This window comes from Bos indicus x Bos taurus, chromosome 9 (genome assembly GCF_003369695.1).
Source record: "Bos indicus x Bos taurus breed Angus x Brahman F1 hybrid chromosome 9, Bos_hybrid_MaternalHap_v2.0, whole genome shotgun sequence".
Lineage (NCBI taxonomy): Eukaryota > Metazoa > Chordata > Mammalia > Artiodactyla > Bovidae > Bos > Bos indicus x Bos taurus.
In genome coordinates this window covers 91,174,235-91,194,855 of record NC_040084.1, presented here as the reverse complement: position 1 = coordinate 91,194,855, position 20,621 = coordinate 91,174,235, and the positions used below count along the sequence as shown (strand labels likewise).

The window sequence follows — 20,621 nt, the reverse complement described above, 5'->3', positions numbered from 1 at the left end:
AGAAACTCCTGTTACTATGGCCCATTAACAAGAACTTTCCTCCCCAATACACCAATATTTCATTCTCCCTTACTGGTGGTGTTTCATTTGAATTATTACTTTTACTTGTGGAAGCTCTAGTAGTGTGTATATGTATATAATGTACATACAACAAACGCATTTATTCACCACTCTAAACTTTTCAAGGCCCCGATTTTAGTTATTTTGATCTGAAAATCTAAAAAATAAAAAATAATGCATATCCATACTGGGACATTATATTTGAGAAATGGAGATTATTGGAGGCAAACAGAAGACTTCATAGAAGGAAACACTAAAACACTCATCTTGCATCCTTTTTTTTTTTTTTTCTCATCCAACAGTTTCATGGGCGATATCCACATATGGCCATATAACTACAGCCAATAGGATCTGAGACAGTAAATTCATTTAGTCCAATCTGTGACAGCTGTCTTTCTGAAACATTGCCCTTAGGTAGCTGGTGCATATTTGTGCCTTGTTAGATTCCAGAATGAAGACAGATTGTAAGATTGAGACTATTGACAGCCATGGACTCAGGAATATTCTTACAAGGGAAGTTGGAACCCTGTTTTCTACCGTGTCTTCACAGAAAACTATGATGTATTTGATTCGTTTAATCAGTGCAGTCAATAGTTCAAAGTGGAGAGCTTTTTGGCATGGACCATCTAACTCGATTGTCTGTATAGATTAAATAAAATGTGTGGACTGCCAAATCTCTAACTGTATTTCATGCCAAAGAGAACCTGTCAAAAAGAAGAATTGTCTTAGAGAAGCTACTTAGAAGACTGACATTTTACAAAGGAAATCTTGACATTTAGCAAAGATCAAAAAGACCAACATATTGGTGATGACATTATAGAAACATAATCTTCAGGAAAATATTCTCGGGTCATTGTTAATATATCATGTCCAAGGAACTACACAGAAGTGAAAAGTAGATCACCCATTTTTCTCCACGGTCTTTTGAGTCTTTCAAGTTTGAGATTAAGCTTACTGGCTCCATATTTTCTTAAAGAGTTTAAACTTTTGAAAATCAACAAAAAACAGCTGTCATTTTGTTGTGTTGATTCAAAAGGTGTAAGTATTATGAGAAGAGTTTAAAAAAAAAGAGAGAGGAAGTATGATGTAAAGAGCCTTTAGTAAGAAGAAATTATGAGAAATAAAGAGTCCATTTTAGGGCTTGACTTCCTGTGGGGATAAAGCAATGAAATGAAGGTGGAAACTATATTTTAACTCCAAAGATAATTTTGAGGTTAACATTAGAGGGTAAAAATGGGACAATTAATTCTCTTACAGACATGGAAAGTCTTGGATGTTCACATAAGGTGCTTTGATCAGAGGTAGCATTTAAATTACATTATACGATGAATTGAACAAGTGATGGTTTTCCTTCGATGAGGCTGTAAATATTTGCTTGAAAACAGAATATTACATACAGTAGGGCCATCTTCCACGATGGCCTTAATGAACATACCACAGCAGGTTTCGGTCCCGTGGGGCGTCTTCCTTGCGATTATGTACACACAAACTCAGGATGGTTTAGTTCTTTCCTCCCTAATGCTTGATTTAGCTTGGATGTCCCTCTCGTGTGCAGAGTGGAGGGGCCAGAGAGGAAAGAATTTTGATGACTTCGGGCAGGAACAGGCACTTTCCCAGGAAACCAGAGCTTTCCACGCATTCTCACAGTGACCTGCTTCCATATAGATGGTGGCGTCTAAGCTCAGTGAGGGTCTGAATGGTATGAGACCCAGTTAGGGTAACGGAGTGGTTTCTGCTTCCAGATTTTCTAGCTGAAAGAAGAGAAAGTGCAAAGACAGTGAATATTTCAGGTTGGGTTGCAGTACACAGTTATTGGACATCTTCTGCGTCAGAAAATACATTGAGAATCTTCACGTATACTTTCATCTGCAACTCTCAGAGTTTTTCCTAAATATCAAGACATTATTTAATCTCTTGGGTCTTTGTGAATATGCTATTGCACCTGTATACACTGATGAATAAAAATTATACACTAATCATAAAAGAGATATGATATGATAGCTTCTTGAAAAAAAAAAGTTTAACCCAAACTGTTTCCCTCTGTCCTTGGTCCTCTTCCCTCCTTGTCTTCAAATTATTCATGATTTGATCAAAATTTCAAAAGAAAAGCAACACCTCTTTTTGTAGTACCTTTTACATTCTTTCTTTCTAGATGAAGAAATTTTATTTTTCACCAAAGTCACTAAATCAGTGGATTTTTTTTTTCCTGAAGCCACTGATATGCAGTTCAGAGATATTTTCCCCTCGCTACCCCCACCATAAACCTAGCATATCTGCTGAGCATTAACTGGACATTTGTTCACACACAAAAATGTGGCTTGATATTTTCTAGTAAGGGAGGAGGATCACAGATATGAAGTGAGTTTTACGATGAACAAATAGTTATTGCTGTCATACTTGTTACTTTCATTGAGAAAAAAAGGAGTTGTTTGTATAGTAAGTGGAAAGAGATGAGATTTTTTTTTTCCTTTAACTTTATTTTGGTAACTTCCACACTTCAGGAAAAGTACAAGAATTAGACTGGTATTAATACAAAGAACACTTGTGCACCTTTTACCCAGATTCACCTACTGTTAACATTGTACCCCATTTGCTTTACCACTTGCTTCCTCTTCTTTTTTTCCTCCTTCAACAGACACACAGACATACAGACACACACATACATAGACACACACACTTTGTCTTATTGAACCATTTGATGCTAAAATTTGATCCCTAAATATTTCACATTGCATCTCTTAGGAGTAAGGAACAGAGAGCTCACTATGGGATCTCTGTGGGAGAGGCAGAGTCTGCCATGACCCCTGGATGCTCCTGTTCGTGCTTGCTGATGGTAGGGCTTGACCAATCTCTGACCCAGAACCATTTCTGCAGTGGTAGCATAGGTGATTAAGTAGGTCAAGCCGACCACAGCGTTGATCACTGTGTGACTGCTTGCTCCTAAGAGGCTGGTTTATTGTTTATTACCAAAGGGACTGAGACATTAGCTCTGGTTCTCCAACTGGGACACAATCATTGTGTATACAGCCACATCTGGTCCCATTGCATCATCCTTCACAACAGCTAAAGTTTCTACTGTTCATTGTGCTATGACTACCTAAGTATTTTTATCTACTTTTGGCAGATAAAAGTATCTTGCTTGCTTGCTTGCTCTGTCATTTCCCCCTTTGGGGTCTTGTTACTTCCTGTCCTCTTCTAAGAGGCTGAGGTTCTTCCCCAACTGGTACAACAAGCAGTATGTCAAGATGAATGATGAGTTTTTGAAAGAGAAAAGACAAGGGCTCATGGAAGAGATGTGAGGATGTGAAGAAACTCCTCGGGAGCTGGTGGCAAATGTTCTGGCCCACGTGGTGAAGAGAGAGGGTGTGAACCCTCCACCCTGTTCTTTGTTGTTGTTGCTGTTTAGCCACTGAGTTGTGTCTGACTCTTTTGTGACCCCATGGACTGTAGCCCTCCAGGCTCCTCTGTCTATGGGATTTCCCAGGCAAGAATACTGGAGTGGGTTGCTATTCCTTTCTGCAGGAGGTTTTCCCGATGCAGAGATCGAACTCTAGTCTCCTGTAAGGGCAGGCAGATTCTGTACCACTGAACCACCAGAGCACTCTTCCCCATCTGTTGATAAGCAGGAGTTGAGTGGATGGACGGAGGCTGAGCCGTGAAGGGTGAACTCTAACCAGATGCCCAAGTGGTGCCATGGTTGCCGCTTGGTCTCCCGTGGGCTAGGGGGCTAGGAGAGCACTCTGAGCCCCACGAGGGAGGAAAGTCCAGCTACGTCCAGTCTAAAGTCACAAATAGAAACATCTAGAGGACAGTAAGTCCCTAATATTGAGCACCAACATATAGACCCTTAATGAGAGGGAAAGGAAGCAAGCTCAGGAGCATTTTGATCAACAGACTGAGCAACTTGTACACCCGTGGATGACAAAGGAGTGAGGAAAGCTATGCTCTTAGAGGGTGAATGAAGCACCTAGGCTGTCAAAACCTTGAATGGACTGTGACTCAAAAGTGGATTCTGGAGGCAGTAAAGAAAATATTCTTTGCACTATGACTCCCTATTATCATAAATGTAGCCCAGCACTTAATTGCACTGTCCAGCTATTGGAGACAGAATATGTGCCTTATCTATGCATGCATATTGTCGTCTGCAAGTTAATCCGATAACCTGTCAAATTTTGCTGAAGACCTAAGCAGCAGGTGACACCCTGGGGCTTTTCTGAACCACAGATTTCTGTAAAAGGAGGCAGCCTCCGTGAGGAGTGTCCCTTGGAACCTTCCTGGGACCATCATTATCCACTTCAGCTGGGGAAGGAACAGCTCAGGCTTTGGAGCTACTGGGAGGTGAAAATGATTAATGCTTTCTTTGTTTCCGAATTCCAGGCTGCAGCCTGGCAGAGCAATCACGTGGTCCACTGGTCGGGGAGCAGCTCTGAGAGCAAAACTGACCTCCTGCAGGGTTTATCACCCCAGTCTGTGTGCTATGAGATCAGAGGAACTCATGTGGGTTTGGCTGGTCTTGAGTTACTCTACGATGCCTAATGTTATTAAAGGCAGCTCTTAAATGTGAAAATCTTGTACATGTACAAACACACACAGACAGATGCAGCCATAGACTCATAACTAGCTGACCTGCTTAGTTGCTAAGATATCTCTCTTGAAAGCTTGCAACTCCCTGACATTTTCTAAGACCAGGCTTTTTTCCTAACTGTAATAACAGTTGCTGTTATAAATTCAGTAAATTTAACATTTGATATAGATATAATATTTTAATCTACCACCAGCTTTCCATTTTTAAAAAGAACTTCTTAAACTGTTAAGTTCTCCAGAAAGTCAACCAGCAAATACCCTTGAGCTATTTTTTAGCCTACTTTGAAAAATAAAGTTTCCAAAAGCTTTTAGGTTCAAACTGAAGCTTATTTGAGGCACTTTTAATCTCTAGTGATACAAAGATTGGTACGTGCTTCCTATCCCTGGAAGCAATTTAAGAGCCTGCCTTTTCCCATTTTATTAATCTCTGGGAGGAAATAGAGGTCCTGAGTGGTGAAGTGACGGGCCCAAGAGTATTGGTGGAGGAAAGCCCCTTTAATGTTTTTATCTTTACTCTTTGTAGCGCTCTCTTCCACTTTTATTTTCTCCTTCCCACCCTTGATGCCACCCAAAGTTGCAGTTGAAGCCAGTACAAGGCTTGGGGTATTTCTGAAGCTGATCAATGTTTTAGTCAGTCATAGACTTCAAAATCCCATTCATTACAGAATCCATAAAAACAGAGCCACCCACCCACAAGAAAACTTTGGGAGTAGATGACTCGTTGGCAAAGATTTCCATTTATGTAAGCAGTAGAGAACTCACCCTCTCTTCCATGTTTCATTGCTAGAATCAGACACTTTGGAATGTAGAGTGTAACAAGGGGTCATACTTTAGTAAGGGGGAATTCAAGGAGAGGTGGAATAATCTGATATTTCAAAGGTTGCTGTTTAACTGCTAAGTCATGTCTGACTCTTCAAGACCCCTTGGACTGTAACCCAACAGGTTCTTCTGTCCATGGGTTTTCATAGGCAAGTATAGTGGAATGCGTTGCCATTTCCTTCTCCAGGGGATCTTCCTGACCCGGGATCAAACCCATATCTCTTGCATTGGCAGGCTGATTCTTTACCACTGAGCCAGTAATCTGGATTCAAATATGCCATATGCTTCTTTCTGCTTTTAATATGAATTTTTGTTCAATATAATAAATTCTTTTACAAAAGGAAGCTTTGGTGGTTACCTTTTTTGTTGTTCACTAGGAGTAGCTAGTCCCAGGAGCCTGAATGGGGGTAATTAATCAAGACTAGAAATGAGCCTGATTCATTGGCTAGCAAAAGAAGGTAGGGAAGTCCTGTTTGAGAAGAGGTTCCCTAGGCAGCCAGTAGCACGAGCTGCCAAACCCACACAGCTGGCACCAGAACCCAAGTTTTTTATTTCTGATCTTGTATTGTTTCACAAGAAGGACTGTAATTATTCAACCTTTGGTATGGTTTTCACAGTTAAATATAGATCACTCTTAAAAGAAACCTATTTCCTAGAGGGACCTTGTTGCATAGCATGGGGAGCTCTGCTAAATTCTCTGTGAAGACCTAGATGGGTGGAGTGGGATCGGGGTGGGAGGGAGGTCCAAGGAGGGGATATATGCGTAGGTATAGCTGATTCTGTTCAATGGTCAGCAGGAACTAATACAACATTGAAAAGCAATTATACTTCAATAAAAAGAAACACATTTTCCTCTAAGATGTTTCATTCAAAACAAAAGAAGCTGTCAGTTATAAGGCTTCTTACTAGCAACGTGTAGTTTAAAACACTGAAAACATATCCCAAAGCTATGTAGATTTTTTCCCGCTTTAGGATGGTAACCAGAAAGTGACAAACTTCAAAATGAAACAAAACAAAAGTGAAAACCCAAACAAAATACAATCTGTTCTATTTTCAGAGATATAAAGTTTCATTATTTTTATTTTTCATTGTTTGTATTTAGACCATACGTATTGAATGAGAGAGAATAAGAGATCTATAATCAATTTTAGAATCCTGGTTAATGCCTAGAATTATGAGACCTTGTCATTCATTCTAGTAAAACGTTGAATTTGAAACAGATTTGTGCCTAACTGGAACTAATGCTCTATGGTGGGCTTTTTGAAGTGCTTAGACAAACCATTCTGTGATTTGTTAAAGAGAAAAACAAGTATCATATATTAATGAATATATGTGGAATCTAGAATCATGGTACAGATGAACCTATTTGCTGGGCAACAATAGAGATGCAGACATAGAAAATAGAGATGTGGACACAGGGAAGAAAGGGGAGGGTGGGATGAATTGGGAGTTTAGGATTGAGATATATACACTACTGTGTGTAAAATAGAGAGCTACACGCTAGCAAAGTCGTGCTCAAAATTCACCAAGCCAGCCTTCAACAGTGCGTGAACCATGAACTTCCAGATGTTCAAGCTGGGTTTAGAAAATGCAGAGGAACCAGAGATCAAATGGCCAACATCCACTGGATCATTGAAAACGCAAGAGAGTTTCAGAAAAACATCTACTTCTGCTTTATTGACTATGCCAAAGCCTTTGACTGTGTGGATCACAACAAACTGGAAAATTCTCAAAGAGATGAGAATACCAGACCACCTGACCTGCCTCTTGAGAAATCTGTATGCAGGTCAAGAAGCAACAGTTAGAACTGGACAAGGAACTACAGATTGGTTCCAAATTGGGAAAGGAGTATGTCAAGGCTATAGATTGTCACCCTGCTTATTTAACTTATATGCAGAGTACCTCATGAGAAATGCTGAGCTGGAAGAAGCACAAGCTGGAATCAAGATTGCCAGGAGAAATATTAATAATTGTAGATGTGCAGATGAAACCACCCTTATGGGAGAAAGTGAAGAACTGAAGAGCCTCTTGATGAAAGTGAAAGAAGAGAGTGAAAAAGTTGGCTTAAAACTCAATATTTGGAAAACTAAGATCATGGCATCTGGTCCCGTCATTTCATGGCAAATAGATGGGGAAACAATGGAAACAGTGACAGACTTTACTTTTTTGGGCTCCAAAATCATTGTAGATGGTGACTGCAGCCAAGAAATTAAAAGACACTTGGGAGGAAAGTTATGACCAACCCAGATAGCATATTAAAAAGCAGAGACATTACTTTGCCAGCAAAGGTCTGTCTAATCAAAACTATGGTTTTTCAGTAGTCACATATGGATGTGAGGACTGGACTATAAAGAAAGCTGAGCACTGAAGAATTGGTGCTTTTGAACTGTGGTGTTGGAGAAGACTCTTGAGAGTCCCTTGGACTGCAAGGAGATCCAACTAGTCCATCCTAAAGGAAACTAGTCCTGATTATTCATTGGAAGGACTGATGCTGAAGCTGAAACTCCAATACTTTGGTCACCTAATGCGAAGAACTGACTCATTTGAAAAGACCCTGATGCTGGGAAATATTGAAGGCGGGAGGAGAAGGGGATGACAGAGGATGAGATGGTTGGATGGCATTACCAACTCGATGCATGTGATTTTGAGTAAACTCTGGGAGTTGGTGATGGACAGGGAAGCCTGGTGTGCTGCAGTCCATGGGGTCGCAAAGAGTCGGCTACGACTGAGCAACTGAACTGAACTGAACTGAACTGAGTGGGAATCTGCTGTGTAGCACAGGGCACTCAGCTCAGTGATCTGTGACAACCTAGATGGGTGGGATGAGGAGTGGGTGGGAGGGAGGTCCAACAGGGAAGGGATCTGTGTATATGTCTAACTAATTCATTTTGTTGTACAGCAGAAATTAACATAATATTGTAATGCAATTATGTCTGTGTTAGTCTCTGTCATGTCCAACTCTTTGAGACTCCATGGACTGTAGTCCACCAGGCTTCTCTTGTCCATGGGATTCTCCAGGCAAGAATACTGGAGTGGATTGTCATTCCCTTCTCCAGAGGATCTTCCTGACCCAGGGGTTGAACCCTGGTCCCCTGCATTGCATGCAGATTCTTTACCATTTGAACTACAGGGAAGTCCCAGAAATTAAGTACCCCATGGACTCTACAGTCCATGAATTCTCCAGGCCAGAATACTGGAGTGGGTAGCCTTTCCCTTCTCCAGGGGATCTTCCCAATCCAGGGATTGAACTCAGGTCTCCCGCATTGTAGGCATATTCTTTACCAGCTGAGGTACTAGGGAAGCCCAAGAATACTAGAGTGGGTAGCCTATCCCTTCTCCAGCAGATCTTCCTCACTCAGGAATTGAACCAGGGTCTCCTGCATTGCAGGAGGATTCTGTACCAGCTGAGCTACCAGAGAAGCTCAATTAAAAACAAAAACAAAAAAAACAGACTGTGTTCAGATAAGTTTGAACAGTTTAGCTTAAAAACAAGACGTGAGTACATATACAGAACTAAATGCAACACATATACATACATACACATAAATATACAATAGGGCTTTTCAGAGCCTTTAAAGTGCTAATCCACAGTATCAGTCCCCAGGACCTAAATAAGATATGCAACATTTCTGAATATTCACCTAAAACCTATTTTTTCATGGACTACATATTAGCATTTCACCGTAGTAGTGTTCTGTAAGAACTCAGTGGAACTTGTAAAAACTAAAAAACTTATGAAAGAATCATTTGTTCTGATTCCCTAAATATCAAATCTTAACACTTGAATTTTTGTAGCATCCCATTTTATGGATGCAAAATGTGATGTTTGGACTTTTAAGACTGCCAGTGGCAAGGGAATCCTTGTGTCTCTAGGTTTAGAAAATTAGAGATTCCCATTCAGTTCAGTTCAGTCATTCAGTTGTGTCCGACTCTGCAACCCCATGCACTGCAGCACGCCAGGCCTCCCTGTCCATCACCAACTTCCGGAGTTTACTCAAACTCATGTCTATTGAGTCAGTGATGCCATCCAACCATCTCATCCTCTGTCGTTCCCTTCTCCTCCTGCCTTCAATCTTCCATCAGGGTCTTTTCAAATGAGTCAAATGAGATCCCCATTACTGAGTTTCTAATTCCCTATGCTAGTCATTAAACATCATTTGACTGCTTATTCTTACACACAGATACAAAAATACACTATGAGTACATCTAAACAAACCTATATAAAGGTCTTATGGCATTCAAACTGTCAGTATATAAATGCTATAATCTAGTTCTCAAAGCCACCACTGAGTGACGGGGAAAACAGACTGGGAGGAGAGTAGGGTAGGTCTATAATGTCAAATTTAACTGGATTCATTCCTCAGCCACTACTTTTTACCTATGACCTTGGGCGTGTTAATTCCTTAAACATTGATTTCCTCAACTGTAGAGATAATCCATACCTTATATGATTAAATAAGATACTCTGGATACAAACTGGTTAATAAATGTTATTTCTAACAGTCTTATTTTAGATAAGCCTAAATTTATCCAAATGCAAATATTGTAACTCTGTTTTCTTCTTTTCTTTTTTTAGCCATTTTTAACTGAAGTATAGTTAATTTACAATTTTGTGTTAGTTTCAAGTGTACAGCAAAGTGTTTCAGTTATACATGTACATACGCATATTTCTTTTCCAGATTCTTTTCCATTATAGCTTATTACAGGATATTGAATATGGTTCCCTGTGCTGTACAATAGATCTTGTTATTTATCTACTTTATATATAGTAGTGGGTATATGTTACTCCCAAACTCCTAATTTGTCTCCTGCCTCCTGTTATCCCCTTTGATAACCATACATTTGTTTTCTCTGTCTGTGAGTCTGTTCCAGTTTTGTAAATATATTCCCTTGTGGCTCAGCTGGTAAAGAATCTGCCTGCAATGCCGGAAACCTGGGTTCGATCCCTGGGTTGGGAAGATCCCCTAGAGAAGGGAAAGGCTACCCACTCAATTTTCTGGCCTGAAGAATTCTATGGACTGTATAGTCCATGGGGTCGCAAAGAGCTGGACACAACTGAGCGACTTTCACTTTCATTTGTATCATTTTTATGTAAGTGATATATATGCTATTTGTCTTTCTCTTACTGACTTATTTCACTTAGTATGATCATCTCTGGGTCCATCCATGTTGTTGCAAATGGTGTTAATTTAATTTTTTTTGTGGCTGAGTGATATTCCACTGTATGTATGTGTGTGTATATATATATATATATACACACACACACACACCACATCTTTATCCATTCATCTCTTAATGTACATTTAGATTACTTGCATGTTTTATGTTACTATAAATAGTGCTGCAATAAACATTGGAGTGCCGTGTATATTTTGAATTAGAGTTTTGTCTGAATATGTGCCCAGGAGTGGGATTGCAGGCTTGTATGATAACTCTACTTTTAGTTTTTTAAAGGAAACTCATACTATTCTCCATAGTAGCTGTACCAATTTACATTCTCACCAACAGTGTAGGAGGAGGGTTCCTTTTTCTCCATGCCTTCCCCAGCATTTATTGTTTGCAGACTTTGATGATCATTCTGATTTATGTGAAATGATACCTCATTGTAGTTTTACTTTGCAGTTTTCTAATAATTAGTGATGTTGAGCATCTTTCCATGTGCCTGTTGGCCATCCATATATCTTCTTTGGAGAAATGTCTATTCAGGTCAGTTATTACTAGTAGCCAAATATTTTGTGGGAATAAACATATTTCCAAGTAAACAATATTTTCTTTTCCCAGACTGTAGTCAATTTAAAGAAACATAATTATTTTTTCTGCTACTTATGAATGGTGGGATTCATTTTCAACTTAGATATCCTTTAGTACTACACATGCATAGAGGCACACCTACATCATGCACATGCATGCTCTCTCTCTCACTCACACACTCATAACTGGGACTGTTTTCCTTTTAAGTCAAAGAATTGCAAGCATAGCCACTTTGACCCCATTCATAAAATATGTATTAATGTAGTCAAGCATGGTAATTTTGTGAGCTATTCTCATTTTGGGTCTTTTGTCATGGAATTAAAATACTTTTCCATCTTAAATTGGCTCTCCAGAGATGTCTTGTAAAAAACATTGAGAGCCAACTTTTAAGAATGATGTAGTTGATTTGACAAACTAGGCTTCCGCTTTTAGTTTAGCTAGGGATAATATAGTTTGTATTAATATAATATATATAATTAATATATATTATATTATTATAATTAATATATGATTGATTATAATTATATAATTAATATATAATTATTAATTATATAATTAATACAAATGCAAAGTATGTCATTTCTTGACTTACTACTTTGATTAAAATGTCAAGAAACTGCTTTAAAAATAGTAACCAAAGGGTTTAGGAATGGGCTTGCCATATCGATGAGGAGTTGGCAGGAGGTAATGGCACCCCACTCCAGTACTCTTGCCTGGAAAATCCCATGGATGGAGGAGCCTGGTAGGCTGCAGTCCACGGGGTCGCTAAGAGTCAGACACGACTGAGAGACTTCACTTTCACTTTTCACTTTCATGCATCGGAGAAGGAAATGGCAACCCACTCCAGTGTTCTTGCCTGGAGAATCCCAGGGATGGGGGAGCCTGTTGGGCTGCCGTCTATGGGGTCACACAGAGTTGGACATGACTGAAGCGACTTAGCAGCAGCAGCAGCAGCATAACATTAGCTTTATCACTGTTGTCTTACTTTCTCCTATAAGACTCACTGATTGATAAGGCTTTATCAAAGGTTATCTATATCATTTTACTAAACACAAGATTCATTTGGTGAAGAACATTGGGCCAGTCATCTTGACTGAATGGGCTACTCAAGTTAGACACACCAGTAACTGTGATAATATTTGGATGAAGTCATATTTTAATTCGGAGTTTTCAGTTTAGTGCTTTATTCAACATTCAGATTTGTGGACCCTACCCTGACTCAGTGAACCAGTCTTTCTTAGAGTTACTCCAAAATTATTCTGGAGCTCATAGTAAAGCTTGAAATCTTCTGCTTGAGGCCACACCCTAATATTTGAATGCACAATGGTGTTTTGTGGGATAACAGAGGAAAGTTTTGGATTTGTATTAGAATTCTATCTAAAAAGAAGTGATACAAACAGACTTATTTACAAAACAGGAAAAGCCTTTCAGAGAATGAATTTATGGTTGCTGAGGGGAAGGTTGAAGGGAAGGGATGGTTAGGGAGTTTGGGATAGACATATACACACTGCTCTATTTAAAATAGATAACCAACAAGGACCTACTGTATAAAACAGGGAACTCTTCTCATTGTTGTGCAGCAGGCTGGATGGGAGGGGAGTTTGGGGGATAATGGTAAATGTATATGTATGGCTGAATCCCTTTGGTATCCATCTGAAACTATTACAGCATTGTTAATACTCCAGTACAAAATAAAAAGTTAAGAAAATATTAGAATTCTACATGTCTGTCTGAGTTTTACCTCTTACTGATGATTTGATATTGTATAATTATTAACCTCCCTGAACATTTATTTTTTTCATGTTTACCCATTAGGGTTATTATTAGAAGCTGATATGATAAAAGTCCTTTTTAATCAGCATGCTATTATATAAGATACCATTATTATTAATATTATAGCTATAGCTAATACAGACTCTGAATACTAATAACAATCCAGTAGATATAATAGAATTCTCTTTTCCAATATAATGTTATGCATTAAAAATCAATCTTTTGTCAAAACAAAAATGCATTTGAGAATATGATTAGGGTGGAAACCACACAGGAAGGCAGGTCAGTAGTGGCCGACATCTCAGGTCTGAGCTGGACCTGGACTGATTTGAGCAAACGATGGAAGTGTTTTGAAGCCAAGTAGAATCCAATGAGGACAACAAAAGGGTGGTACACATACAAAGAAATTAAACTGCACTGACAGCAAATGGAAAATGAATACCTTTACCTAAGTCTACCTAACAAAGATCTAGAAGACTTAAAGACAACAAGTTGAACACAAATCACGCATTATCCTGGAGCAGTAGGCTGGACCCTGGAATGCACAAAAGAATATGAACCTATCTTTTTTTTTTTCCCCCACAATGAGCCAGGACATGACCTCTTTAGGGCACTGAGTCTCGTTCTTGATTTCCTCATCACTAGCATTTATTTAAAATTAGAAGACAAGCACAAATGTAAGAAAATTTTTGAAAGATGTAACTGGATTAGAGGACTAGAGACTGGAGAGAAAAAATGAAGAATCCCTCCTGTGAATATTTTCCTCTTATTGAAGGGTAAGTATGAAATAAGTCAGGGTGTCACACGATCCTTTAGCTTGTCAATCAGTTCCAAGAAAAGGATCATTCTGGCCCCTTCCATATCTCCTGAAATACCAAGAGCCCTCCGAGGTCATTCATGTATTCAGATACTTGGAGGTACATGGAAGACTGAGGCAGATGTGGTTTGTCCTCCAGGAAGCTGTGACTTGCCTGCCCCAGGCAGCATGTGCTACTGTAGATGGTGATCACATGTGGCCACAGTGACTTCCCTCCCTAAATCCACATCCCTTTGCAATGCAACTGCAGCTCCAGACATCTATAGGTGGAGTCTGTTTTTCCATCCTTTGAGTCTGGAACCTGTGATCACCTGATCACCATGGGAACACGCCTGGGCTAACATGAATGACAGAAGATGCGGATCCATGAAGAGCCAGCCATTCTTACTATGGCCACTAGATCAGCTGGCTGACAGCCCAGCTGAGACTGGGGAGAACTGCCTATCTTAGCTCAGCCCAAATCACTGATAAATAGAATTGTAAACTAAGTAAATGGCTTCTGTCAGCCAATAAATTTTGGAATGATTTGTTATGCAGCTAGAACTGACCAAGTAGCCCTTACCTATCTATATGACTCAAAGTTTATTCTGGGCACAAAACTTTCTTATAAGGTTTATTGAGTTACCTTGATAACTGCCACCTCTCCACTTGACTTTGCGTTGTATGGACATGGTCTCAGTATACAGTTGTCAGAGTACAGACACCCTGGGAAGGTTTGATATTGGATCTCTGATCTGCAGAATATGAAGTTGACTAATGTGCTTGAGATGTGACATAGATAGAATAACACATTTCTTGGAGAAAATACAAAGACAAAGTCAGGACATAAATATCTACAATGGTATACATTTAAAACAAGCAGTTAAAAAGTTAATATGAATCCAATTAGCTCTGTCTCATAACATGATGGCTCATGAGTTAAAAGAAAAAAGAAAGAACAAAACCTGCCTATCAGATACTGAATTTATAAACTAATCAACTATGTCCTATATATTCTGTGTGCTCAATTGCTCAGTTGTGGCTGATTCTTTGTGGCCTCATGGACTGTAGCCTCTCAGGCTCCTCTGTCCATGGGATTTTCCAGGCAATAGTGGAGTGGATTGCCATTTCCTCCTCCAGGGGATCTTTCCGACCAAGGAATCAAACCCATGTTTCGTGTGTCTCCTTCATTGGCAGGCAGATTCTGTACCACTAACCCCACACAGACAGCCATAAAGTCTCCAATTTTTTCCTGAAATAATTTTACCGTTTTGATATATTATTGATGTGATCATCAAAGGCTTGTATATTGTTCTAGGTGTATGTGTGTAACTGCCTTGATTCTAATGATGACACACCAATGGAGAGATCTTTGATTTATCTTAATTTTCAGATATGTCAGTATGTCTTTTCCTCTTTCCCCAGCAGCAGCTCTTCTCTGTCAAACTCTCCCAGCTGGGCATTTTGGGAAAGCAGCCAGCTCTAGGGCTAATGTGTTTCTGCTGTTATCTGACACTGATGCTGCTTCATAGAGGCAGCAATGAAGATAAGCCCTAATTGGATGTATTTTTAAGACAAACCTTTTAGTTACTCAGAACAGAGCTCCCCTAATTAGCTTCCTTTCTCCTCTGTCTGGCTGTGCAAGGACCACACGGATGTGGAAACGCAGGATTTGGAGGGGACTCAAGGGCAGTGGCAGGACAGCTGGAGGGCATTCATGGTGAACTCAGGAAACACACTCCAGCAGACAGGCTGGGAGCTGTCTTGCCAGGAGAGCAAGGCAAGTGAAGGACGCTGAGAGGATCAAATGTGACACGAAGCTCCGGCAATATCCAGGGTATGAGACCAATATCCACACTCCAAAGGAGAGAGAAGGTATGAGCTGGTGCTTAAGGAGAAAGAACTAATCCTTTGTAATGGCCATCGTCTTGTTCCAATGGAACTATATTTCTCCAATATATTTGAACCATAGTTTAGGACTGAGATATTTGAAAATATTTGAACCATAGTTTAGGACTGAGAGTTTGAAGTTGCATTCTTTAATGTATTATCCTCGCCTTAGAGAAAAATCTATTTAAATGCCTACCCACTTTAAGTTATTCACAAGATTTCCATAGCCACTGAGAAGGGGCTATGCTTAGCAAAAGGAACAGGCTTAGAGGTCTTGATGATGAATGAAAAAAAAAAAAAAGAAAGGAGCAGAGTAGGAAAACATTTCTTTCTGGCTTTCCTTTCGGAAATGGAATTAGAAATGAGACATAATAAGTTAATCACTTCCCTTTGGTTGGAAGTAGGTCTGCCATCATTACCTCATGCTCCCTAGGGCTTGCCAGTTCCTGGGTTCATGTGAGCATGATTTAATATTGAGGGTATGAGGATTAATGCCCCTGTGACAGATCCATCTGGGCCATATTGCATTAGTCCTGCAGTCAATTAGAAGGGTGAGCCTGGGTTGGGGTCGGTTCGGTGGCGGTAGTGGGAGAAGAGAAAGCAGAGATGAAGCAGCTGCATCTTAAGGAAGTCAGGCTCTCCTTCTGGCCCCTTGATTTGGCTTCCAGGTGATTGTCATGGAGCCATCTGTTCCCATGGTTGCTCCCTGATCCTAGAAACTTTATCTAAGCTTCTGACATGAGGATTTACTTTCACAGGGAGTTTGCATTTGAGCTCTGTTTTATAAAATTACATAAGCCATGATTTGGGGGATGCCGGCACCATTATTTGGAAATTTACTTGCTTACATTGGTAAGTAAGTGACTGATTTACTTAACAGGTTGGAGGCCAAATTTTCAAAATCAGAGGCTGAACAGGCAACAGTAGCCTAGGGACAGATGTTTTTCTCTTTTCTTTTTTTTTGATTTCTTGAGTGATTATACTGCTGTGTGTAAATCTGGCCTCTTCCATGCAGGCTCCCGTCTGTACTCTTTTATGTGTAGGGATACATCTTCCAGGAAATAGTCTCTCTTTATCATATTAACCTCAAGGGGCATGTTGACTGGGCTTCCCAGGTGGGTTGGCGGTAAAGAATCCACCTGCCAATGCAGGAGACGCGGGTTTGATCCCTAGGTCAGAGGGATCCCCTGGAAGAGGAAATGGAAAACCCACTCCAAATTCTTGCCTGGGAAATCCCAGGGACAGAGGAACTTGGTGGGCTACAGTCAGTTATAAAACTAATTTAGTTTATAACTACTGTTTTATATTAGTTTATAACTAATTTTTATACTAATATAACTAATACTGTTATAAAACTAACTTAGTTCTATGAAGTAATAGGTTTGAGTTCAGGTATGAAAATTTACAAGTTAATGACTTCACAAAGTAAAGGTGTCCATTTGACTTTCTTTCTCCTTTTCTGTGACCCTGGGAACATGGTCCCCCATAACCACAGTGGGCAAAATGCTGATGCTTTCTTTGCAACCACAGAACCAGAGCAGGACTGGCTTTAGAGAAGTGACAGGGACTTCACTTGGGGATAGAGGTAGATGCCACGGAAGCACTGTGGCAGAGCTAGTGGTCACTTAATTCTATACCCCTGCTAAATTTCCCAGCCTCCTTTGCCCTTGGTTAGGGCTTTATGACCAGTTTGGTCCAAAGGACTGTAGTTGAAAGTCAAATGTGTTATGTCAAAGTTAAGGCAGTTAAGAGTCTGTGCGCCTTTCCCTGTCTCTCTCTCTCTATTCATCCCCACGCTGATCTTTGTCGTCGTCATGTTAGTTACTTCAGTCATGTCTGACTCTCTATGACCCCATGGACTATAGCCCGCCAGACTCTCCTTTCTGGATTTTATAGGCAAGCATACTGGAGTGGTTGCCATTTCTTTCTCCAGGGGATCTTTCCAACCCAGGGATCAAACCCGGGTCTCCTGCATTGCAGACAGACTCTTTACTATCTGAGCCACCAGGGAAGCCCACCAATTATAAAGGCCATCTATTCCTGGTGGAATATCCATGAGCTGAAGGAAGGCAGTGTGTCCTCCGCTGGGCTTTGTATTCTAGTGAACAAGCAATAAAACCATTATATTAAGCTAAAAAAGAAGTGACAGGGATGTTGGAATGATATGCACGAAACACCTAATATTAGGGGAAACAGAATTCTAGATTAGGATCTCTTCTTCAATGTGCTGAAGTCATTAATCTTGCGTAGACGAAAAGGCTGCGGCAACACAGACTTCTAGAAGATTTATGGATTTCTAATTGGAATGTCTCTATATCTATATGATTATGTGCAAAATACATAGAGCTTGGTTTATATAATGAAGTGTCCCTCGGTCACAGTGATCATAATTTCCTCCTTTCCTCCCTCCTTCCTTGTACTGAGCTCAACCCCTGAGTTATTGGTCCACTTCTAATAGATTCTAATGCTGGACTTTAAAAAGCTCTGTAAGTTTTATGTCATCCCCGGTAGGTACACCCAGTCCTAAAAGCTGCATACCTGATGGTTAGTCCTATCCACCGTATTGGCTGTGGAGGGGTGGTCTCTGGTGTTCTGACGAATTCGAGTGGAGTTTTGCTGCTCAATGGTGGAGGAAGTTGGGATACAGAACTCTCTGAAGCATCGTTTGAAGTTTTCATCCAGAAATGCATAAAGGACGGGGTTCAGGCAACTGTTGGTATAACCTAGAGCAATGCAGAAGTGCCAGGAAACGGTCTGGAAAGTAGTTTCCGGGATTGTGATCAAGGCTTTAATGATGACGTAGATGTGAATGGGCGTCCAGCAGACAATGAACACAGCCACAACCACCAGCACCATCCTGGTGATTCTTCGCAGGTTCCTGTCCTTTTCTTTGGAGCCAGAGAGCATGCGGACACTCTTGAGGCGTAAGATCATCAGCCCATAACACACTGTAATGATGAGGATAGGCATGATGAAGGCAAAGATGAAAACACAGATTTTCAGCAGGTTTTCCCAGTACCACGTTGGGTGAGAGAATGTTAGTGTACAATCTATGGAACCTAGAGAAAAAGAATTATAAGGAGGAATTAGCAGGAACATTTAATGCTATCATCAGGTGTTAATATTGCCATTTTGCTTTCTAATTTATAGCCTTGACCCGAGTTAACTTATGGCTCTTGCTACACAAATCCTGGAAGGAAGATTTAAAGAATTCATGGAAAAAAACTCAGATCTCTCTTGATTTTTCCAAATATGTCATTTGGTTGTCCACTTTGATGATGTTATGTATCTCTCGCCACAAGCTAGATTCTCTGTGGAGTCTAAGTTGACATAAAAATATAATCACTGTCCAGACTCTACAGGGGTTTCCAGCTACTGGGTGCCTTCACTCCACTTTTTTTCTCTTGTTCTGGCTTCCTGAAGAGCTTGTGGGATCTCAGTTTTCCTACCCAGGGCACCACAGTGAAAGTGCCAAGCCCTAAGCAATGGACCAGCAGCAAATTCCCTTAACTCCTCTTTTTGATGCGTGGTTTATCATTCTGAAATAAGGTCTAAAAAGATACACTTGTCATGTAGGCAGTCACTTGACATTTTCAAACAAGCCTCCACTTAATGTTCTTTGGGTCTAAGCTCTAATTACTCTTTAAAGGTCTGTGTTCTTATGCTGCCATCGTTTGGATGAAGTGAGTGCAGAAGAATCAGGAATGGATAGATTTTGGTTTATATTCTTTCTAAATTGTTCACTGGACTTAAAATTTTAGGGGAAAATTCCTATTTCAAAATATTCAAAAGTATTTTATGAGAAAGAATCATGAAAACTACAGTTTGCATAGCCTGGACCACTCTGTAATCTACTTGGCTCATGGCGTCACCAACATATCTATCTGTATACTCTCCATTCCCGAGGCCCGCAGCATCACTAACCTTGCCGGTACTTTGTCGTTGCCATGAACATCACAGGCAGACCAATGGCTGAAGAGAGGATCCAGTTGCAGATGTTGATGATCTTGGCATTACGGGGAGTGCGGAAATCCAGGGCCTTGACAGGATGGCAGACTGCAATGTAGCGATCCACACTCATGGTGCAGAGGGTGAATATGCTGGTGAACATATTGTAGTAATCTATGGAGATCACAATCTTGCACAGGATGGTTCCAAACGGCCATGTTCCCATCAGGTAATTGACACTCTGGAAAGGCAGGGTACTGGTTGCCAGGGCATCTGCCAGGGCGAGGTTGAAAATATAGATGTTGGTGGCAGTCTTCATTTTGGTGTACCTAGTAGATGAGGGAAAAGCAGTTGCAGAGTCAGAAAAAAACCCCATCAGTGTGAAATGCAATGAAGTTTTTAGTAAAAAAAAATTGAAAACTGAAAGGCAAAAAGCAAACAACCCTTCCAAATCCAAAGCAAAAACAATTGCAAGGATTAGTGGAAAGCATCTGATTAGATATAAACTCTTTCAGAGTACTGCTGTTGCTGCTAAATCGCTTCAGTCATGTCTGACTCTGCGCGACCCCATAGACCGCAGCCCGCCAGGCTCCCCCATCCCTGGGATTCTCCAAGCAAGAACACTGGAGTGGGTTGCCATTTCCTTCTCCAATGCATGAAAGTGAAAAGTGAAAGTGAAGCCGCTCAGTCGTGTCCGACTCTTCTCGACCCCATGGGCTGCAGCCTACCAGGGTCCTCCATCCATGGGATTTGCCAGGCAAGAGTACTGGAGTGGGGTGCCATTGCCTTCTCCACTTTCAGAGTACTAGGTTGGCCATTTATAATCATGTGCTTATTTCTCTACTTATTTCTCTACTTATCTGTTTTGCTATCTGTAAAATGGTTATAAGAATAGCTGCCATACTGATTTATTGGTTTATTTGCTTTTTTAAAAAAATGTACCAGGCACTGTGATAAGTGTAATAGACTCAGGGAGCACTCAGTCAAGTATCTACACAGT

General features: G+C 40.4%; 1 protein-coding gene across 1 annotated transcript in view; it reads right to left on the bottom strand.

Moving 5' to 3' along the window:
• Positions 1 to 241: 241 nt before the first annotated feature.
• Positions 242 to 20,621, bottom strand: part of OPRM1 (opioid receptor mu 1) — a 58,050-nt gene continuing 37,670 nt past the window's right edge. Inside the window, exons 2-4 of the mRNA XM_027551904.1 lie at positions 19,598 to 19,950; positions 18,212 to 18,732; positions 242 to 1,811 (exon numbers count right to left, since the gene is read on the bottom strand). Of these exons, the coding sequence (XP_027407705.1) occupies positions 1,773 to 1,811; positions 18,212 to 18,732; positions 19,598 to 19,950 (913 nt within the window). The 3' untranslated portion in view covers positions 242 to 1,772. The remainder of the gene's footprint in view (positions 1,812 to 18,211; positions 18,733 to 19,597; positions 19,951 to 20,621) is intronic.